Here is a 24,465-nt window from a genome sequence, read left to right as displayed (position 1 = left end):
CAAATTGCTCCAAGATAATGTTTTCTAAAGGTCTGTGTCATGGCCCAACATATGCATAAATATGCAATAGTGAAATTCTACCTCCTAGAGCGATTTTAAAGGATACACGGCTACTCTTTTGAGAAAATGAAACCATGGCTGTAATTTTGGAGGCCTCACTAAAGTTGTCATCTGACAATACTGGTTTGAACACCGATGCATGCATGCATGCACACTCACACAGGCACACACACGTGCCATCTAGCAATCAACTTCCATAAAAGAAAGACTGATCTAAAAATGTAATCATATCACAAGGCCACTTCTCCTTGGTACAGACGTAAAGACAAACTGTGATGAAGAATGCCTTGAGGAAAAGGCTTACACCTCCCTCTCAAGAAGCAAAGCTACAGGTGGGCAAGCCCCAGTTTTTGTCACTGTGTGACAACTATGCTTTTATTGAATATTCAATAGGTAACAGCCTACTGAACGAACAAACATTCTTAGGAGAAAAAGTAGAAGGGTACACCAGGAAATGAAGGTCAGCAAATTAACTTTGAACGAATTCTGTAACACAGATGTTAAAGATTTTTCACATTCAAATTGAGTCTCAAGATTAGTAATCCTATTGGCACAAAACCCCTGAGTACTTGGGATGGCCAGTTAGCTCAGCTGGTTAGAGGGCCACCTTGTAACACCAAGGGCAAGGGTTCAGATCCCCAGCCAGCCAGCTGCCAAAAAACAACAAAAACCCTGAGCACACAGAGCTCCTAGAGCTCCTGTGTGGGAAGAGATAGATTCGCGGCCCAGGTGCCAGGGTAAAAGGCTTCCACACAGTTTCTTCCAAGTAACCTTGGGCTTTTAAAATTTAAATGCTAGTACAGAAAGAGTCCTTTAGGAGTCGAAACTCCTCGTTTCAGTGATAGAGATATTGAAGAAATGTTGATAAATGCCTTAATACCCCAGTTAAAGGAACTTAATCCTTAGGCTATATAGAGGCCTTGTGAAGAAAATAAAAAGCAGGAGTAATTACAGCTCAAGTGGCTCAACTGCTGGCATACAAGTACTTTATGCTCAAAGTACTCAAAAGAATGATTTACCAAGCAATGCTCTTTAACAACAATAAGTATATGCTGAATCCAGCCAAGCCTCCCCATGCTACCTAAAAGGATTACAAAAACATGAACAGAGACATAGCCGATAACTACACTGTTCAAACATTCTCAGGAACCTCATTCACATCTTCAGATAATTTGCAAAATATAAAGAAACTCCACAAACTATTAAAAATACTACAAGTATTTCCACTTTAACAATCTTTATCTTTCTAGAACCCAGCAAAAATGTAATTAAAATTTTATAAACAACTTACCTTTGATAAGTTGCTGTACTAATGCACTGTTGGGGCCCTTATCAGTACTGTGCACGATACAGTTAGCTATCCTTGTTAGGTGTCCCATGTAACCATGCCGTCTTCCTCCCTCAGCCCTGACAAAGGGTAAAGGACAATTATTCAGATTCCTGAAAATATTCAGATTCCTGATGGGACGGAATGGTGAAACACTTGGTAAATACTGTGGATTTTAAAGTAATCATTATAAAAACTGAGGCACCAAAGAAGATGACAAAAGACAGAAAAGGAAGGAGAAACAAAGGAATGGAGAGTGCCAGAATAGGGGAGTTTGAAATTGTCTACTCAAAGATTATATGGTAGCCTCATTCAACAGGACATAGTTTATTCAAATATCAAAAACAACAATTAATCATCAACACACAATATCTTAAAAAACATTCATTCATTGATGCCTAATATTACAGTGACTTTCCTTTGTATTTATTTTCGTGTGTGTAAGTGACGAAAACTTTGTATCTTTTTTTAAAAACTGTTTTTCAGACTTCAATCAGATTGTAGGGAACTGAGATGATTATTCTGCCAGTTCACTTCTGTGAAAGATACCACATTTCAGTCATATCAATTAGTAGAGATAATTATCTACCAATGGCATTTCCCAAGTTAAGATACTGGCTGATTTGAGGCCTTGGCCAAGGTAAGAGGTAGTCAGTTTGTATCTGCCATTCACCACTTTGAACACAGGCAAATAAACTTAGTTCTCTTCCCTTTCCCTTACTTAGGGTCCAATCTTCCCAACCATGATCAATCTTTACATTCAGACAAACTTCCTCTCAATGTCATTTCTCCTGCCTATTTAGAAATGTCAAGACTTTAAATTCTATAAAACAGAGGAGTTTTGGTTACAGATAGCAGAGAAAAAACTGAAGAGATTTTTGCTTAAAGGGAGAAAAGCCTTTCAGGGGCCACTAAAAACAAAACAAAACAAAAAAAACTATGCTTGAAGTCTTGCCTGGAAAATAAAATATCTGTTAGACAATGTTAGAGGACACCTAAGGTCAAAAGGCACGGGATTGATCTCAACTGAGTTGCTAACAGCCTCTTTTAGTTCCACAGCAAGATCCAGAGACACGAGTGTTCCTGCGGGCAACTTCTTAGTCACTCTCCCGCACTCCCTTGATCCCACAGCTGAAAACAAAGGCTCGCCTGCAAGGTGTTTGGCCCAGGGCTTCCAATGTCCTTCAGGTTGCTGGTGTGAGGGGACATTTGGAAAGCTCTTTCAGGACCCCTCCAGATGGGGAAAATGTTATTCACCAGGCCTTCAGAGGACAAGGCTCACAGAGAGGGAAGAGTACACACAGGACACCTCAACACTGGCCAGATGAGGAGGCGGAGAGAGAAGACAGGAGGGCACAAAGTGGCTAAGACAGGGTCAGACACATAACCAGAAATGCCTATGAGGCCACACACAGAACCCCCAAAGGAGCTCCATTTGGAAGAATGTATCTGAGGTCTACCAATACTAGCCCCTCACAAACTAAATACCAATTTCCAGAGAATCAAATCAAAACCCTATCAGTGCCTATTCAGCAGTTAAAAAAATAAAAAATTGAACCTCACAAAGTAAAGCTGGATACCTCCCATGAGTCATCTAGCTTCTGGGAACCACAGATGAATGTGAACAGAGATTCACAGCAAGAAAACTCCTGGGATTGACAATAAAGGGCATGAGACAACTTTTGGGGTGATGGTAACATTCTGTGACTTCATGTATTAGTCAGAATTCCCATTAACTGTACACCTAAAAAGGATGATTTTTACCACCTGACAATTATACCTCAATAAACTTAACAGAAAAACAAACTCAAGAAGCACACTTCAAGAGTGTTTCCTAAATACACACTACACAGGATGCTTCAGAATCTATGAGGTGGCATAAAAGCTCCCAGTGAATTAGAGAAAAATGCCTGTTACAGATAACACTACGATCAAAAAGTCCTATGTCACAAAGCTACTTACATGTAAGCAACTAAAACTTTCATATAACCTTGCCCATCAAATAATGGAAATTTTCTAAAAAGAAAATACTAAGCAATTTTTTCTCCTCTGTTCTATTCTAAGTAGGGGTGAACAGAACAAATACGCTGAGTTAAATCACCATCAAGGAGAGCCCAACTTTACAACCGTTTTCATTCAACTTCACAGTATTCTCAGAAAAAGAGCCATCTGAAAAGGACTGGGACATTTCAAAGGCAGCACTGAGGTGAATACTCCCAGCTCCCTAGTTCCCCACAAGACAGGTGGAAAGACGGAGGGATCTAAAAATAAATTATTAGAAAAATACCTGTCACAGTGTAATGATTTTCATTTTTCTCTAAGGCAAGTGGGAATATTTTCTTCAAATTATAAATCAAACCGAATAACTTTGAGAAAACAGTTTACTTACTGCTTCTTCTCGTTCATTTCCCAGGCTTCAAGTATTCGTTCTATTAACTGACATTTTTGAAAAAGCTGAATAAAAAAGCATATTCTAGTTAATACTTATATAAATGTTAATGCATCAAAACCTTAATGTGAAATAGAACTCAAGTTATACAGAACAGTGGTATGCATAATCCAAGAGGCTAAATATAGCTATGAATTACTGGCTAAGCCAAATGCAACATGATAAATAAATTTATTCTAGACCCTCAGAACACTACAGGGATTTAAAATAGGGACAACACCCTCAGCAGTGCATCTACTGGGAAACTCAGTATTACAGGTACTGCCACAAGTGAGCAGTTGACCCAAAGCAAAGCTAGGTATTATTAGCTGTGAAAATTGGGCTCAGAAATACAGATTGACTGGGCCGGCCCGTGGCTCTCTCGGGAGAGTGTGGTGCTGATAACACCAAGGCCACGGGTTCGGATCCCTGTACAAGGATGGCTGGTTAGCTCACTTGGGAGAGTGTGGTGCTGACAACACCAAGTCGAGGGTTAATATCCCCTTGCCGGTCATCTCTTTTAAAAAAAAAAAAAAGAAATACAGTCTGACTAAAATTAAAACGGAATAAAGAAAATTATGCCTTGGCAAAAATTTAACTTAGAATCCAAAGCAGTCCTTGAACGTCTTAAATGTGAGCAATACTTACTTCCAGATGCACTAACATTACTGCATTAACATTAAACAGGTATGTCTCACCCAAATCCTGCAAGTCAATGACAACTGCTGTGGGCTGTAATACAAGCGTGCACAATACCAGTTTTACTCAGATGCCATTCATCTTCCCCATGTACTTGGCTATTCCAAGTTAGCCTTTCCTATCTTCCAGGTTTGGAAGTAAACCAAGTGTGAACTAGAAAATTTCAGAGAACCACAGGGCTGCAGAGCAAGAAGAAATCTGAAGACTGACAGTAAAATCACTTCATATTTGACAGAAAAGTAAAGAGATACCAAGATGAGGCTTCGTCAACATCACACAGAACTTACTTCTCCCAACTTTCAGTCATGTATTCAGCACCAGAAATTAAACTCTGGTATGCCAAATACTTGTTCAAATGTTTTCTACAGTATTTAAATTTCTATGGTTCTTTTAATCTCCAAAAGATTTACCTATCTTCGCACCTATTAAGCTTACCAAATAGGCAGGCCACTTACATTTTTTCTTAAAAGAGTTCACTTAATGGTTATTTGTCCAGGACTTAATTTATAGAATCACTGGCTGAAAGTGTGATGTACACATGACAGTTAAATATTTAGACTCTGAAATCTAACCTCAAGTCCTTATAACTCAACTCATTTCACACTGAAGTGGAAAACTGCTGTAACCAGGAGAGAGTAGAAGAAAAACTAGACTGAATAAGCTTACATGTTTCAATAACAAATTGTCACCAGTGGAGTCTTGATCAGTAATTGTGCCATTTTCTGTGTTTTCAAAAGGACTTGCAAGAATCAATGCAATACAAATTTCCACTTGAGTATGCAAAAAGTTATTCCATGTGTATTTGAAGAACATGTCCTACACAAAAGAAAAACAATGTTTTATTCAGTTACCTCAATGTTTAAGCCACCATTTTAATACATTTACACAGAATAGTGATTTAATAGTTCAAACAAAAAAATGACGTGTTCTCAGTTACACATAGGACTAATAATAAAAGGGACTAATTTTAATAGGACTAATTAAAAGGAACACAAGTTTATTTTAAAGGGAGTTAGAAACACGACTTCATAGCCTAAATATCATAACATGATTTGCTCATTCAACATGCCAGAAATTGCATGGAATCTAGTAGAAAGTATCAATAAACATATGAAGAAAAGACAAAGAGAGCATCTTTTTATTTTCAAAGCAACTAATGCAAATATTTAGCTCAGTAAATTTTCAATAATTTTCAAAGAAATTTGTAAGAATTTCATTTTGATTCAACAAATATTTACTGATGGCTTTCGTGCAGGGCAGTGTGCAAGGTACAATATGGGAATAGAGGCAGACAAAAACATGATCCCCAATCTCAAGGTGCTCACAACTTAACAAAGAATAACCACTCCAGCATTCCATTCTGAAAATTCCTAAAATTGTCAGCAAAAACAAAGCAAGAATATGAGAGGTGGGGACACATGAATGAATCTCCTGAAAGCACAAGGTTTTTCCAAATTACTTGAAAAGGTAATAGCATCACAAAAAGGAAAAGCAACTTTTAAAAGCACAAAATGCACAAAGTATATATTCAGGACATGATTAAGTCTGGTTATCTAATCTCAAAATGAAAAAGTAATGATTAATGACCCATCTAGTAGTCTTATCAAATTTATCACCACTCAAAAGTAGCTCTGTAGAGTTACAATAATACAATAGAATAAATTGACTATAGTTGTATACTTTTATTAAAGACTAGGGTCTGGTGACTTCAGGGAGAACCCCAGAGGCAAGGGTAGAAAGTTTTATTCCTGGAGTTTTATATACCAGTCAGAGGAGTAGGGCAAAAACTATGTCCCCAGAAGGCAATGACTATAAAACTATAATCTTTTAAATCTTCATCTTTTTCCAGTTTGCTCCTCCTTCCTATGCTCTATACTGACATATCATTTAACCTAGAGCTGAAATATAACTAAAAATATCACAATGACACTAGGAAACACAACAGCACAGTTGATAAAGTATGTATGGGCTTGAAATTGGGTGAATTCAAATCTTGGCTTTACCACTCACTAGCCATGGAATATATATCCCCTTCTCTGGGCATGACCTGAAAAAGAGATACTCTCTCTCACATGGGGTTTTTATATCCAGGATCACATGAGAAGTGTATTTAAGGTGCACATTACAATGCTCGTCATGTAGTAAGCAAACACCTTCTTCGAAACACCTCCAAATCTCCCCCAAATGTATAATATGACCAGATGTCTTGTGAAACCTGCTAAGTTTTAACCCTCGTGCCTTCTGTGCTGAGGGTGTAGAACAGACAGAGTAGGCATAGGCTCCAGAGCTGGGCTGCTTGATTCTAAGCATAAACCATGCAACTGGGGAACTCAGAGACTGGGGAAACCCAGATAATTCCTGAGCTTTTCCTTTTCCTTTCCATTGACAAGCAGACTAACAGCTGTCTCAAAAAAGAATCCAGATTCAAAAGACCATATAGCCTCAGATGCGTTACACAGAAACATCCTCGGGAAGAAAGATAAGGCTTGTCCCTTTGCTAATTCTGAACATAAAACAATGCTGTACCCAGCAGTCCATGTGAGACTGAGCTTCTCGAGCCTATGTCTTAATCATCCCCTCTCTAAACTCCTATATTATACTTCTTTACACACAGCAACAACAAATGACTACTGAACAAAAATAAGCATTCAAAATTTATGATAAACTCAAGGCAAAAACCATATAAAATACTGTTATGCTCAAGCCAAGAAAAGTTACTGACACATATTGTAAATTTTTAAAACTGTAGCTTGAGTTATATATGAAATGTCAAGGGCAAATTAAAGTGTCTGTGAGGGGGAAATCTTACCAATATGACTCCAATGCTATTCAGCTCCATAAGGTCCCCATTTATACTGCTGGTATTGGTTTGAAGCAGGCTGGATATCAACCTAATTACATTCAACCGGGTATTCCCCACAGGAGGATCGAGTACACCCCATGTAGTCTTCATCACACTTTTCTGAGGAAGGAAAAGCTTTCCAAGTGAATCCAGGTAAATAAACAAACAAGTAAAAGGTGTACATGCTTAGATATATAACACTATGCTAACTAACCCTGCGAACAAGTTGGCCTGAATTCTATACCTGAAAGAAAATCTAAAGCTGCCACTGATATCTTTAAGATATGAAATAACCAAGAGGAAAAAAAAAAAAAAAAAAATCAAGTAATTTCCGTGGACTACAAATTTTATAAGAAACCAAGTAACCCCCTGTGCCAACATTCCAAACTGTCACGAGAAGAAAGCAGAAAGCTACAGAAATCCATGAGGGAAAAAAAGTAAAATATTTCAAAGTCTAACGAGGAATCTAAGAAACTAAAAGAAGTTACAAGTGATTTTGGAATTCAGTCCTTAGTCTTTGCCAAATCTGCAAGAAAAATATAAACTCAGAAGTTGCCTCTGGAGCACAACCCAGAAACATGATCAACCTAAACCTGTTCTTGTTCATAAATAGGGGTTTCTATAGTTTGAAATAACAAAAGACAGAAGCAGCATGTTTCAAAATAGAAGTCTGACAGAAGTCCTAGGTGTCCCCTGCTCCTCTCAAGGTCTAATGGAATATTCAGGCTCACAGTTTTACTCTATATAAGACAGCTCTAAATGACAGACTTGAAAGAGCTTCATGGATGTACTTACACACCACATAATATAGTAAAATCAGGTACAAACTGAACTCACTCATTCCTAGGAGTAAAGGAGAAGTCCAAACGAGACACTGCCTTACTTCTGAATCAGGGCCAAGCAGAATCAGATGCTGCTTTGTTTGTCCCCTAGAAAGAAGAGGGGGTAGGCCACCTAAGACACAAGTCAGGACCCTTCGTCATACACCTTCTCTCTCAGAGCCTTCTCCAGCTTCCACTGGTGATGTTCTCTCCTCTTTTCTTAAATCCTTTCTTTTTCTTTCCTTACTCTCCTACTCTTCTTCCTAGGACTGGCATGAAAGAGGCCACTGACTGTAATTGTTAAACACCAATAGAGGTACTTTCTCTGAAGGTAAAGGCCACCATGATTGGCACCCAACACAGGCTGAATGCAGGTAAGACGACATGGCTGGTAGGGGCCCAGCGGGACGATACAAACTCCGAGTGCAGATAAGGAACCCTTCCTGCTCACTGATAACATCAGGCATTTGAAAAGATAACCTGGGAACTGAAGTAGACTCCCCGGGTTATGGATGAGGGTTACTCTGTGCTCCCACCTAAATGGTTAAAAAAACAGAAAATTCTGAATACTTCTAATTCAGAAGCGAGAAACTAGTATGCTAAATTCCCAATAACTGACACAGTAGACAGCCATAGTAATACAAGTACTACACAGGACAGGGATCCAACAATATAGGGCAGAAGGAAAAAGAAAAGTGTAAAAACTAGTGCTGAGAACAGAACTCTCACAGAACAGAATTTTCCACCCTAGATTCCAAAAGGAAGTGCCTCTTACCCTAATCTAAGTCTCTGTACCACTCCAAGAGGCATGGGTGTAATGGAAGAATACCACTTATGAACTGCTGACAACCCTCTTCTGTGGGTCTCCGCTGAGTAAACAGTCACTTTTAGATTAGCACATGGATGCTATCTACTGAAAAACTAACACCCCAAGTCATCTTTCCATGTTGTACACTAAAACTTCAAATTACTATTTATTAAATAAGGTCATCTGTCCATCAGACTTTTATATTGCTCCAAAGCTTAATAAGAAAACACAATTTCAAAGATCAGCTCCCAAAAGGTTAACTTTACTTCAAACTTGTGAAAAGAACATGCTACGAGAAGAAAACTGTTTATTTTACTGGCATATAAGTACCCAAGAATTTATAGAAGGAAAGAACAAAAAGCTGAGTTTCATATGCAGATAAATATTTTGTTTAACTTTAATTCTACCCCATTCACCAATTTAGACATCATACACAGATAAAAGTCACTTAAAAACCAGCTCAAAAGCAGTAAAAACAATTGGTGGTGTACCCTTTATAGCATATTTTGTACATGCTGATCACAGCCAGTCTGTCACGCCCAAAGCTCATATACTTTCCAATGACTCTTTAAACCAAAGAACTGGCTGCCAGCCATGCTTAAGATAGTTCCCTTACCTTAGGTGGCTCAAGCAGGAGTTCATGGAAAGATCCAAGTCTTCCTCTGATGGCTTCTAGAACACTCTTGTTGACCGAACAAGCTGAATGACTCATGCCTGGTGGGCAGATCTCTATATGGCCTTCAAATCTTGAAACAAAGCAAGGTAATTATAGTTATTATAATTTCAGAACAAATCATTCAAGGTGTTCCATATCAAACATATAGGTATATACTAAATGATTATATGACTATATAATGCTTATATCAACATTTCTAGCTGTGAGAAGGGATAGGAAGAGAGCATAATAAACCAGAAGAGGGTGTAGTAAAACCTTAATGAGGATCAGCCAATATGACCTGAAATTTAAAGGGTTATAGTGTCGATGAGAAATTGTATGTGATTTCTTCCCATGATGCTAAACCTCCTAACTTCTTATAACTATTGTACTAATAGCAGGTCTCTAAATGACCAGAGAATTTGGAAAACAAAAGGACATCTAATCTCTGAATTACAGGACACATCATATTGCCTTCCAGTTTAGGATGCTAATAATAAACAGGCCCATACTTGTTCCATACAGTTTTTCTTGGGTAATCAATAGTTTCCTATATAAAAGGTTTAGGGCTGGCCTGTGGCTCGCTTGGAAGAGTGTGGTGCTGATAACACCAAGACCACGGGTTTGGATCCCTATATAGGGATGGCCGGTTAGCTCACTTGGGAGAGCGTGGTGCTGACATCGCCAAGTCAAGGGTTAAGATCCCCTTACCGGTCACCTTTTAAAATACATACATACACACATACATACAAGGTTTAAATTATTCTTCTACATAAAGCTCAATCTACTCATTACAACCCACTCCTTACAAGAATACAGGTGGAATGAGACTCCCAAATCTCAACTGTTGTTAGTGACTGCAAGCGCACAGTGGTTCTCAAAGTGGGGGCAGGAAAGAGCCCAGGAGGAGAAAAAGGACATCAGGAGGAAGGCCTAAAAATGTGGGTATGGGGTTCAAACTAAAAGATAAATCTGAGGACTGGCTGGCCCGTGGCTCACTTGGGAGAATGTGGTGCTGATAACACCAAGGCCACGGGTTTGGATCCCTATATAGGGATGGCTGGTTAGCTCATCTGGGAGAGCATGGTGCTGACAACACCAAGTCAAAGGGTTAAGATCTCCCTACCGGTTATCTTTAAAAAAAAAAAAAAAAAGATAAATCTGAAACTGGTGTATTGACTCCACAGCAGTACCAAACAGTGGCTGATAATGTAGCTGCTAAAGCGAGACTGACTGAGCCTAAATGCAGTTATTTGTTCTTACCAGTTATTTGCTCTAATGTGGAAAATGGGATCACTTCAGAACGCCTCTCCCAAGACTGCTGTAAGCATCATGCTAATGTAGATGAAGGCTAAGAGCACAGCCTAGCATAGAGCTAACATCTAGAAAGTGCTCATTATTATGACTATGACTAGAAAATATTCCATATGTCTAACAGATTTCTAACTCTGAGAGATAACATGTAACAGCATTCAGAAACTCAATTACTGGAAAGACCTTTTGTTTTGATTATAGTGCTTTTTTAATGTGTAGGGGTTTTAATAATTTATGTGGCCAAATATAGCTTTCTTCATTATAGTTTCTGTCTAGAGAGCCATGCTAAAAAGCTCTTTATAAGCTTGTAATACTATGAGTATTTGCATATTTTTCTTGTAGTATTTTTAATTTAATTCATCTGGAATTGACTTTTGTGTAAAATAACAGGTATAGGCATGACATATTTTCCCTAAATGGTTAGTCACTTTCTTAGCCATGTTTCTAGAACTGACCTCACCTCACTTATGTAAAAAACTATATTAAACCACATGTTAAAATTCCTTAATCATTCAAATAAGTTTTTATTCATTCGTCTAGTATTTATTTAATAAGTGTTGTTTTATATACCAGCCCTGATCTAGTTACCATAATCAATATACAAGGGGTTTTACAATACTTATACTGTAACAATGGTGCATTTTAATTGGCAGTAGGCAAGTTATGCCTCTCATTAGTCTTGCTGGGATCACACTCCTGCGTTTAGTATAACAATGCTAAATTGTATATGCAGGAGGCAAGTTATCCCCAAAACTGGTCTTACTCAAAATTGCTTGGCTGGTCTCATTTTTATTCTTCCAAATATACGTAATAATCCTCCAAATCCAAAACAGAACCATGTTGCTTTTCCAACAAGAGATACATTAAATTTAGAACTTAGATCTGAAAAGGCACAAGAAGTGATAGATATTTTATATATTAGCAGTTCATTCCTTTTTACCACTGAGTAGCAATCCATTGTACACATGTACCAGTTTTCATTCACCAGTTCAAGGACATTGGGTTGTTTAAAGTTTGGGGCAATTTTAAGTAAAGGTGATAAACATTTGTGTACAAGTTTCTATGTGGCACATTTTTATTTCACTTGGGTAAACACTAAGAATGAGACTGCTGGGTAACATAACTGTCTGTTTGAACTGCATCATCACCAGCACTGGGTATTGTCTATTTTGTTTGTCTTAGCTATGCAGTGGACTCAGTGGTTCCCCACCCCACCCCAAAATACGTTCACGTCCTAATCTCCAGAGCCTGTGAATGTCAACTTATTCTGAAAAGGGGTTTTAGAAAATGTAACTAATCATGGATCTTGAGATGAGAGATTATCCTGGATTATCCAGGATGACCGTAAGTGCTATCACAAGCGTCCTTATAAGAGAGGAGAGACACAGACACACAGAGGAGAAGGCAATGTGAAGCAAAGCAGAGAGCTGGCCACAAGCCAAAGAATGCTAACAGCCATTAGAAACTCAAAGAGACAAGAGACAATTCTCCCTTAGCACCTCTGTCACACTGTTGTCACTTTGATATTTGACTTCTGGCACTCCAAATGGTGAGAGAATAAATTACTGGTTTTACACCACAAAATTTACAGTAATTTGTTTATGGCCACAGGAAACAAATACAGTTGGCCCTCCATATCCATAGCTTTGGCATCCACGGATTCAACAACCAGGGTCAAAAATATTAAAACAAAACAAAACAAAACATCTGTACTAAATATGTACAGACTTTATTTTTCTTGTCATTATTTCCTAAACAACACAGGATAACAACTATTTACATTGTATGAGGTATTCTAAGTAATCTAGAGATGACTCAAAATATATGGGAGGAAGTTCACAGGTTACATGCAAGTACTATGCTATTTTATATCAGAGTTTTGAGCACATGCAGATTTTGGTATCCAAGGGAGGACCTGGAACCAATCCCCTACAGATATTGATGGACAACTGTACAAGTTGTTCAGAAGGTAGGTAGTGTTGTCTCAATGTGGTTTTAACTTGAATTTCATTAATGACAAACAATGTTGGCTATCTTTTCACGTGTTTATTTGCTATACATATATACCTTTTATTCTTTGTTCAAAACTTTTGACCTTAAAACTGAGTTGTTTTCTTGTTACTAAGTGTTGAGTGGTCTTTACATATCAGAATATAAGTTCTTTCTTACACATCTGATTTGTAAATATTTTCTGGCTGTCTGTGGTTTGCAGTTTCAAAGAGCAGAATTTTAAAATTTTAATGTTGTCTGAGTTGTCAACCTTTCTTTTATGGGTTGGGTTTTGGTGATGTATCTAAGAAATCTCTTAACCTTGGGTCAAAGGTTTTCTACTGTTTTCTTCTAGAACTTTTATGATTTACATTAGTTTTATGATCCATTTTGAGTTAATTTTTGTTTGTTTTGTTTTTTTGGCTGGTGTGGGGATCTGAACTCAACCCTGGTGTTATCAGCACCACCCTATAACGAAGTAAGCTAACTGGCCAGCCCTGAGTTAATTTTTGCATAATCTGCAAGGTACATAGGAAGATCCAATTTTTTGCATATGGATGGACGTCCAACAGCTCCAGGACCGTTTGTTAAAAATGCCATCCTTTATCCACTGAATTGTCTCCACACTTTTGTCAAAAATCAATTGACCATATACATGTGGATCTACTTCTGGACTACCTGTCTGTTCCAGTGATCTATGTATTCTTTCACCACATTGTCCTGATTATGGTAATTTTGTAGTAAGCCTTAGAGAGTGCGAGTCCTCCAATTTTGTTTTTTTCTTGCAAAATTGTTTCAGCTACTTTATTTGCTTTGAATTTTCATATGAATTTTAGAATTAGCTTGTTAATTTAAAAAAAAATTCTCAGATTTTGATTGGAATTGCATTGAATCTACAGATCAGATTGGTGAAAATTGACATATTAACAATATTGAGACTTCTAATATATGAATATAGCATTTCTCTTTTCATTTAGGTCACCTTTGATTTCATCAACATTTTATGATTTTCAGCATTAAACCCTCACACATTTTGTTAGATTTATATCTAATAGATTTTTATCTATTTCCCTTTTCTCTGTACCCTAGTAAATGATACTTTTTAAAAATTTCAAATTCCAACTGTTCATTGCTAGTACATAGAAATGCAATTAATTTTTGAATACTGACTTTGTATCCTGCAATCTTGCTACATTTACTTGTTAGTTCTACGAGTTTTTTTGTATATTCTTTAGGATTTTCTTTAACAACAATCATGACATCTGTGAACAGACAGTTTTACAAGAGCAATCTGAATGTCTTTTCTTTCTTTCCTGCCTTGCTATGCTGGATAAGACCTCCAGCATGAGGTTGAGCAGGAGTGGTGATGCAGAATATCCTTTCCATATTCTCCAACTGCAGGGAAAATCATTTGTCTTTGACCATTAAGAATTATGGTGGCTGTGGGTTTTTCTTAAAGAGAGCTTTCAATTTCCCAGTTCCTTTCTACTCATATTACTAATTTGCTGAGAGGTTTTATTATAAAGGAATTTAATAAAATGACCATGTGGTTTTTCTTCATTAGTCTGTTGTTGGTGTAGTGATTTTTGAAGCATGAACAAGCCTTGCATTCCTAAGATAAAATATAACTTGGTCATGGCATGTTTTCCTTTTAATATACTGTTAGATTTGACTTGCTAATATTCGTTGAGGAATTTTGCTTCTAAGCTCTTGTGGAATCTTATTATATAGTTTTCTTTCCTATAATGTTTTTGTCTAGTTTAGTCTAGTTTAAAAGTGATGCTAGCTTCATAAAATGAGTTGGAAAGTGTTCCCTCTTCTATATTGTGATAAAGTCCTTACATCTTCAGTAGAAATCAATGATAGAGCCTACTTGAGTTGGGAGTTTTCTTTGCGGAAGATTTTAAATATGAATTCAATTTCTTTAACAGAGACAAGACTGTTCCTGCTACCTATTTCTTCTTGAGCAATCTTTGGCAATTTTTTCCTTTAGGGAAGTTGTCCATTTCATCTAAACTGCTGAATTTGTTTAATGAGTTGTTGTATTCTATTAATGTCTGTAGGGAACATAGTGATGCCCCCTCTTTCATTCCTGTTATTTGTAACTTGTGTCTCTTCTACTTTTTTCTTACTCAAAATTTTATTGATCTTTCCAAAGAACTAGATTTTGGTTTCATTTGTCTGTATTTTTTTCTCTTATGTATTCTGTATTTTTTCTCTTCTCAATTACACTCATTTCTGCTCTTAATTTTATTATTTCTCTCCTTCTGCTTGTTTTGGGTTTAATTTGTTCTTTCTTTACTAATTTCTTGAAGTTGGGGAGCTTAGATCATTGGCACACATTCTTTTTTCTTTTCTAGTAAAACCATTCAATGCTAAAAATTTCCCTCTACTGCTTTCACTGCATTACACAAATTCTGACATGTTCTGTTCCCATTATCAATTAGTTCAAAATATTTTCTCATTTCCCTTGACATCTCCTCTATGACACGAGTTATTTAGCAGTGTGTTAATATCCAAATATTTGGGGCTATTGCAGAAATCTTTTTATCGATTTCTAGTTTAAATGCATTATAGCCTAAATACATATGGTGTATAATTTTCATTATTTTAAGTTTGTTTCATGGCTGAGAATCTGGTCTCTGTGTTATCAATTGAATGTTTACGTCTCCCCATTCCTATGTTAAAATCCTAATCCCCAATATGACAGTATTAGGAAGCAGAGCCTTTGGGAGGGTAATTAGTTCATGAGGGTGGAGCCCTCATGAATGAGATTAGTGCACCTTTATAAGAAGAGACACAGAGCTTGCTCTCTCTCTCTCTCTGCCATATGAAGATACAATAAGAAGGTAGCCATCTGTAAACCAGGAAGTGCACCCTCACCAGACACCAGATCTGCCAGTACCTTAATCCTGGACTTCTGAGGATCCAGAACTGTGTGAAATAAATGTTGTTTAAGCCAGCCAGTCTATCGTAATATGTTATAGCACCCCAAGTTGACGAAGACACTTGGTAAAAGTTCCGTGTGTACTTGAAAAGAATGTGCACTCTGCTGCTGCTAGGGGGAGCGTCCTCCAAGTGTTAATTAGGTCAAGTTGGTTGCAAGCATTGTTCAAGCCTTCTATATGAGGGTACTTCAAAAAGTTCATAGAAGGATTTGTATTACCTTTTAATTCTATTTTTCCACAAACTTTTTGAAGTATGTTCTTATTTTTACTGATTTTCTGTCTAAATATTCTGTCAACTTCTATTAGAATAATTTTAGACATACAGAAAAATTTCAAAGAGAGTACAAGAATTCCCATATAACCCACAAACTGTTTCCCCTATTATTAACCCCTTGTTAGTACTGTACATTTGTTACAATTAATGAACCAATATTGGTACATAAAATCCATACTTTATTCAGATTTTCTTAGTTTTTACCTAATGTCTTTTCTCTGTTCCAGAATCCCACCCAGTACACCACATAACAGATGCTCTTTGACTTATGATGGGGCTGCATCCAACAAAGCCATCCTAAGTTGAAAGTCGAAAATATATTTAATACATTTAATCTACTGAACATCATACCTTAGCCTAGCCTACCTTAAGTGTGCACACACACTTATATTAGCCTACAGTTGGGCAATATCATCTAACACAAAGCCTACCTAATAACAAAGTATTGAATATCTCACGTAATTTACTGAATATCATACTGAAAGTGAAAAACAGAATGCTTGTATGGGTAATCAAAGCAAGGTTTCTACTGAATTTGTATTGCTATTGTACCATCATAAAGTTGAAAATCGTTAAGTAGAACCAATGTAAGTCAGGGACCATCTGTGTATTTAACTGTCATGTCTCCTTACCCTCCTCTTGGTTATGATACACTTTTTTTGTTTTGACAGTGTTGAGAACTGGTCAGGTATTCCACAGAATTTCCCTTAACTAGGATATTCTGATGTTTTTCTGATGGTTTTGGGTTTTTGAGAGGAAGACCATAGGGGCGAAGTGCTATCTTCAATACATCATATCAGGGGTATGTGCTATTAACATAACATATTACTGGCTGTTGACTTTGATTATCTGGCCAAGGTAGAGTGTGTCAGGTGTCTCCAATGTAAAGTTGCTCTTTTTGTTATTTTTCCATACTGTACTCTTTTGAAGGAACTCACTATATGCAGCCCTCACTTAAAGAAAGAGTGGGGAGTTATGTTCTACCCCCTTGAGAATCGAGTATCATACATAACCTATCTGGAATTCTTCTACATGGGAGATTTGTCTCTTTTCCTACATTTATTTATTCAATCATTTATTTATATCAGTATGGACTTATGCATATGTATTTCATAATCTGAGTTACAATACAATACTACTTTATTATGCAAATTATTCCAGCTCTGGCCATCAGGAATAGCCATCTTTCCATTTGCTCCAGAGTCCCTTTGACAGATGCTATCATTTGGGGTTTTTTATTTTGAGCACTTCCTTACTTTCTGGCACTATAAGACATTCCAGACTCATCTTGTACGTTTCTTGCCGCAGTCACAGAACCAGCCATTTCACCAGTGAGCCCTAATTCCTTTTACTGAGAATAGTGTTAGAAACCAAGATCTGGATACTCAGTGTACTTGTTCCTAGTGGCATGTCATTACTTTTAGGCCCTCTCAGCTCACAAGCAACTGCCTTTTTAAACTCTTCGTATTTCAGTATGAGTAATTTCTAATGTCCTACACACCGATTCTCTCCACGGCTATGTCAAAGTTTACCAATAAGCCCAAAGGCATTCTTCACTTCTGCTACTGTGTTTTTCTTTTCTAGCATTTCCATACGAAATTCCATCTCTCTGCTAAAATTCTCCATCTGTTCATATACTGTCCACTCTTTCCTAAGTCTTTCCCATGTTAATCATATTTATATTAAATTCCCTGTCTGATAATTCCAACATTTTAGAGTCCAGTTCTACTGAATGCTTTTTCTCCCAAGAGTACATCAGGGTTCTTTTCATCTTGTTTCTTATGTCTTGTAATTTCTGATTGATAGGTGGACATCTTGTGTAAGATAGTAAAAACTGATGGAAATAATATTTATGTAAGAATGGACACATCTCTTTTTTTAGGTCTTCAGTGCAGGGGTTCAAATCAATCTGGTCAGAAGGTGGACTAGGCTGTTACTATAATCTCCCTCAGTACATCAGACTTCAAATTCATCTTGAGTAACTTTGTATTTACGGTTAGGGACAGTTTGCCAAGTTTTTCTCAATGTCTGCTCCACCCTTAGCTAAGGTCTTCCCTTTAAGCTTGCTCCCCTGCCTTGGGAGAGAGTCTCCTTCCACACGTTAGCTCTTCCTCCATCAGCAAACTGTTGTTACTTGTTACTTGATGCTTGGAGGCCTGGTGGAGAGCAGTAGCGTAGGGGTAAATAACTTGTTTAGGCTCAACCTCAGTCTTAGGCAGTTGAAGTGTCCCAGGGCCTCAGGGATGGGCCTTCTCCATGATCCTGCCCTTACTACAGTGATAGGGGATCTCTAATGGCCTGAGCCCAGAATGTGTTCCTGCCTCTCCCATGGGATAGCTTTTTTTCTCCTGGTTCCTTCCTCCCACTACAAACAGTCTTCACTGGTATCTTTAGGGTTAAAGGGTTTTTCTCAGTGGTTTAAGAGTGCTCTTACCGAACAAAACTCAAATGACCAGAGTCTAAATACTGCCAAAAAATAATGTTCATCAAACCATATTTTTCAACTGTATTCATATGTAAGGCATTTTATTTAGTAGAGAAAGATTTAGCACCTGATATTCAAGGGCATGCTGTTGTAGATTTATCTACCATGAACTTAACTCTTAACCTTTAAAAAACCTAAAAGCAAAACAACATGACTCATTTTGTAAGACAAAAGGAAAGCTTACGTTGGCCGTCGTGTCTCAAGTAAAGTCAGCAATATCTGGATTGCACTGACTATGGCTGATTCATTTTTCTCCTTGTGGAAAATATTTGATAGAAGCTGTTCTATAATTTCTTGCCTAGGGAAACAAATCAATAGTCAAGCACTAACTATAACATCATTTAACACTAACAACTTCAGAGAAAAAAATCATGGTACAATTAACATGAGCAAGGGTTCAGCTGCACTTGGGCATATTTGCTTTACTTAACATTTTATTTTTATATATGCCGGTACTTCAAAAAGTTCATGGAAAGATTCATATTATCTTTCCAATCTATTTTTCCACAAACTTTTTGAAGCACCCTCATATTTACTGAAGTTGGTGACTCTGCTTACTATGTCTCACACACACACACACACACACACACTCTCATTCCTATCTCCTCCCTTCAGCAAAATAATCTGAGCCCTGCTTGCCTTTGCTAATCTCACTGACAGCCAACAAACATTTCAAGACTGGAAATAACCTCCCACTTAGACCAGGGTGGTGGTGGTGGTAATGGCTGGGGGTGGTAAGAAGACTTTGAACCTTTTGCCCCCACAAAAGGAGGAAAAAATTTTCAAAAAGGCTAATTAGAAGCCATAATGGTTTCCCACAAAGACATGAATGTGTAATTAACAGAGATCTAAAACAGGTAAAAGAGAATATCAATTGTTGCAATTTATTCTACAATTAAAATTTGGTAAATCAAATAACATGGCAGCAATGAAATGGATTTGACTGAACTATTGCCCAAAAAGCATCTCTGCAGGTTCTTCCCATTACATTTCTCTTATACATATGCAAGACCACAATTAATATAAAACATAAGATTAATCTGTTAGTTAAATTTATATGAACACTGTCAAGGAAAACCTCAGTTTTTTAGAATCTCAATAGTTTTCCAAATCCATGTGAATTAAGAAATGGAATCTCCCTTACAATGTGACATGCCACTGGGTTGTCCCTGGTTGCTCAACTAGCAAAGATGTTAGTCATCCCAAGGTACAGTTGTGCTCACTATACCGTACACCAGTTCCCTTGACCACCTCTTTCTTGCCAGGCTAGGGCAGCAAGTAAGAATCTCTATTTGGGGGAAGCAAATAAAACTGGTATCTAACCTAACTTCAGAGGGGTCCCCTTGCAGGAAGTGGTTTTCAAGTACTCCCAGGCCAGCACTAAAACCGCTTGTGAGACCTAAGAGTACTGTAAAAGCCACTCAACACACAGCAGTCTATAGAATAAATGGAAGATTTGGAACTGAGCTTTGGAAAACAGATTGCCTTTTACAGAAAATGTCCATATGCTTCAAATAGCAGCCCTACCCCAGGTGGAGGGCTACTGACACAGCATGCAACCGTAGATGTCCATATTCTCTTTACTCACTCATAGTGCCCTCACTCATCAGTGACCAATATCATACTTTCATGAAGACTGATGCCTGAAGGCAATGGCTAACAGAGGCCCTCGCCATTTCACAGCTACATCAAATTGGAAGTCTACTGTAATCATGAAAGAATTCTACTGATGGATAAGAACAACATAATAACAAGCAAAAAGTTGATGGTCAAGATGCAACATCACAGTAGCTGTACCATAGTCTGAGTCTTACCTAAACGTACAAATATCACCAAATATAGAAGAAATAACAAACTGAAGGATTGAGATTCTCAAACAATATAAAAGGAACAGTTCTTGGATAAGCATAAGTGAAACTCATAATATGAGTTATTTTATGCATGAAGCCATCAGGTTCTTAACCATGTCCTTGGGACAATGGCTCTCTTTTGTTTTGCTTTTGCTTTTTCATATGAGTGGCCACAGGAATAACTCACTTCTATAAAACTAACTGACTCAAATGGGATCAAACCCAACTCATTCTAAGCTCTTTAGTATCAAAAATTAAGAGATACACAGTATAATCTTAACACAACTGTTTTTCAGGAATTTTTGAACTTCAAAAATTTCCAGAGCCACTAAATGGAACATATTCAATGTAGGCCCAGATTGCTTCCCAAGCTAAATATTCATTATCTAACACTTCAGTCCACTTTCTTGGAGATTTCTTGGTATCACTACCACTCTTTACCATCTTCTTTAACCTTAGCTCATTTCAAATATTTCCCTAAGAGCTAACTGATACTTATATTTATACATGTGATGTTTATATATGATGGTGACCAACTTGTGGATTATTTGAAATTATAACATAGTTATGTAATTTATTTATATATTATATATTGCCAGTAGATTGGCTTAATAGTATATAATTAACTGATAAATTACAATTTATCAAATATACAGGTATTACATATTACATGATATATTTATCAAATATATACAGATGCTATTATGATTAATAAAAGTTTACTAAACTCATAGAAGCCTTTTGTCACTATGCATTTTCTCAATCAATAGACACTACAAGAACCGCCACAATGTGGGAGCTTGTCAGATATCAGAAAGGGTTAGTTCTCATTTTCAAAAAGATTATGGGAAGCCCTATTATAGATTAAGTCTCCCCCCTGCTAAATGCAGTGACATCAAGGGCCACGGACTTATCAGGTCTATGTATTTGAAAAAATTTACTCCAACTAATATTTAATGACATAAATTCACAACACATACCTCTCTTCATTCCTGAAACTACAGTTGCTTAATCCAGGACTAAGGACACATCATGAAATATAAAAGCTAGCACATACAGAGGCTCTGATGGCTAGGTTACACATCTGGTTCAAATAAAGTTGTGTAAGTGGAGGGCTGCACAGATACTGAAGAACTCAGAGATTACCAAACAGTCTGATGTTCAGGCTGGACCTGCACTGTTCAACATGGGAGCCATTCACTGGGTATGGCCATTGAACAATCAAAATTTAATTCATTTGATTTCACATGTTCTAAGTGTAAAATACATACTGGATTTCGAAGACTTTGTACAAAATATTTTAAATTACACGTGGCTTTTACTATATTTCTATTGAACAGCACTGTAATGAACCATATGAAATTGCTGATATTCAACATTTTAAACCTACTCAAATGGAAATTTTACAAAGTTCAACTTAATTAATATCATAATTAGTATTTGAATGTGGAATGTCTTGTATGTTTAAAGGGAGTACTCCTACATATGCCATAACACCGAGGATTACTAAAGTGGGGCAGGTAAAATGCCATTTTACTCAGAAGCTGTTAATCTCTTGTAGTTTTGCTACCTCAGAGAACTTGTCTACTCCTTCCTTTTCTACAACACATATTGGGAGAATATAACTGCTCAAAAGATAGAGTTTAAAACAAACTACTTTGTCCCTAAGTTGTCCTTGCCTGTCTCACACTTGCCAAGGAAGTAATGCACACAAATGTTTTATTATAATAAAAGGATCTTACAGGTAGTTAAGCCAAAGATGTAGAAGAGCCTCAATATATAGGAAGATTAAAAAAGGATTGACAAAATCAATAAAAAAACCAACAGGACTAAATAAGCAAACTGCCATTTTTACTTAATGTTAACCGTATGTACACTCTCCAATTATTCATACAAAGTGGAGAAACGCCTGAATTTTCTCTATTAAAATAAATCTGAGCTGTTTGGATGCAGGTCAAATACATGCCCATGTTGACAGTAAACATTCTTTCTGAAAATGTGTGAATCTAGAAAAAAATAGCATCCTATCCCCAAGCTGTCTTCACCTAAACATGAGATAATCGTTCAGATTGTCCTTCGTTTGATGCAAAGATAAAGTAAACCCTAAGAAGATCTTCTGATGAAAATCACTAACTAAAATGGGTCAAATTAGTACATACACAAGACCATTCTCCATCAAAAGACTCTTGGAGGCAGTGACTACAGTGATGATGTGACTACCACATCTTATGATGGCTCTCCAGAATTCTAGTTTACAAGTATTTGAAATGTTCAAAGTCTACATGTAAATGTCATTCGTCTACTTTCTTACCCTGTTGATCTTCACTGTACATTACAAATGGCTGAATAAGAGAAGCAGGTTTTCCTATCTTTTCACCAACCCAAGTTTATTTTCCAGGGACATGATTCCCACACAAGGAACACTTACCAAACTCACGATGGTTAACACATTATGTGGCATCAATATAAAAAAATAATGAGAACAGAGTTTTAAACATAAACATACTTTTCTAGAGTGGCAAGCAGGGGATCTGGTTCTGTACTGTTCTGAATTTGTAACATCTGGTCTCTGCTCAGGCGAACAATTTCACAAAGTGACTGTGATGCATTTGAATGTCGCTAAAGGAAGAAAGTACAATATTAACTATAAAACATGTAAGAAGTTAAATTTATATTAAAAAGTGAAGAGGGAAAGTGCTTAAGAAATAATTAACACTTGCCATAATCTTCAGTGAGCAAAAAGTCAAGCCCAAAAAGAAATATCATGAGTATTTTATTCTGTCAGGCTAATGAGCTTCACTTTATAATACTGCACAGTACATACGAGGGCACTTCAAAAGGTTCCTGGAAAAATGTAATTAAAAGATAATATGGATCTTTCCATGAACTTTTTGAGGTACTCTCATATTATTATGTGTGAGACATGATCAAAATTTTGACAAGGAAAAATTTCTATAATTGAATACCTGAAAAAATATATCCCCCAAATATATTTTTATTAGCATAAAAAGATGCAAACAGACTTCTTTGGCTTTAAAAAAAAAAAAAAAAAAAAAAAAGCAAATACCATTTTCTGGAAGATACCATTGGGTAAGAAATATTAAAAATTCTCTTCGGTGCACAGTGTATTTACCTTACAGGAAAGCTCTAAAATCTCAGCGCCCAAGTATCATATTCTGCAATGTGTGAAACTCAGCATCTAACTCAAAGACTAAGCAATGTGTTCCCAACACAGGTAGAACAACCATATGCCAGCAGAGATGGCAATATACACCAGGACATCCAAACCCACTGACTGAAATCAGGAGCCTAATGTTCCCTTAACAAATACAGATTGGTCAGTAATTTCTAATTTTAACAAGTAATTTATTACTTAATTCAAAACAGAAGTATCAATAGGGCAGTCCAAAAGGCAAAGTTAACTTTCTAGGAAAGGTGCTGATGTCCACAATGCTTTGTCCTTCTCAAAAACCTTGCTGCAGATTTGGGCTTCTCCTTTATCAATTTCTCCTGGACCCTGCAGACAGGTACAATATCATGTTGAACAATCACGTTCTTCTGCTCAAGAACATGAACTTAGTGAGGAGCCAGCCTCGTTCTTGGAAATTACTCCCTATAAATGGAGCAGAATATGCTCCTGTCATGGTTCTCCACAGCCTGCACTGGCCACACCTCCATCACAAGGCAACTGTGCTCCTAGGATGTTCGAGCTCCTCCGTCCACAGTAAAAGGGCTTATCACCCCAACCAGACCGAGACCTCTTCTGAGCAAGGGTTCTCACACTCAAGTACTCCCTTAGCACCCAATCCATGTATACACTGGGATGTGTCCAGAATATTAACTCTAGCAACAGTAACGACTACTGCAAGAAAGCACATACTACACTGTCCTGAGTGGGGGATGATGGGGAAGTTATGGCTTTTTCTTTTTTTAAAGCCTGCTTTAAATAAACTCCGTGTACCAAA

General features: G+C 37.1%; 1 protein-coding gene across 12 annotated transcripts in view; it reads right to left on the bottom strand.

Annotated features, from left to right (window-relative positions):
* Positions 1-24,465, bottom strand: part of PPP6R3 (protein phosphatase 6 regulatory subunit 3) — a 129,516-nt gene that overhangs the window by 38,193 nt on the left and 66,858 nt on the right. For all 12 annotated transcript variants that reach the window (XM_063092367.1, XM_063092370.1, XM_063092375.1 and 9 more), the window contains 7 exons: positions 23,007-23,119; positions 18,835-18,948; positions 9,602-9,731; positions 7,324-7,476; positions 5,181-5,330; positions 3,777-3,841; positions 1,352-1,467 (listed from right to left, as the gene is read on the bottom strand). In XM_063092367.1, the coding sequence (XP_062948437.1) occupies positions 1,352-1,467; positions 3,777-3,841; positions 5,181-5,330; positions 7,324-7,476; positions 9,602-9,731; positions 18,835-18,948; positions 23,007-23,119 (841 nt within the window). The remainder of the gene's footprint in view (positions 1-1,351; positions 1,468-3,776; positions 3,842-5,180; positions 5,331-7,323; positions 7,477-9,601; positions 9,732-18,834; positions 18,949-23,006; positions 23,120-24,465) is intronic.

Source organism: Cynocephalus volans, chromosome 4 (assembly GCF_027409185.1).
Source record: "Cynocephalus volans isolate mCynVol1 chromosome 4, mCynVol1.pri, whole genome shotgun sequence".
NCBI classification, from domain to species: Eukaryota; Metazoa; Chordata; class Mammalia; order Dermoptera; family Cynocephalidae; genus Cynocephalus; species Cynocephalus volans.
This window is presented reverse-complemented; position numbering and strand designations above follow the sequence as displayed.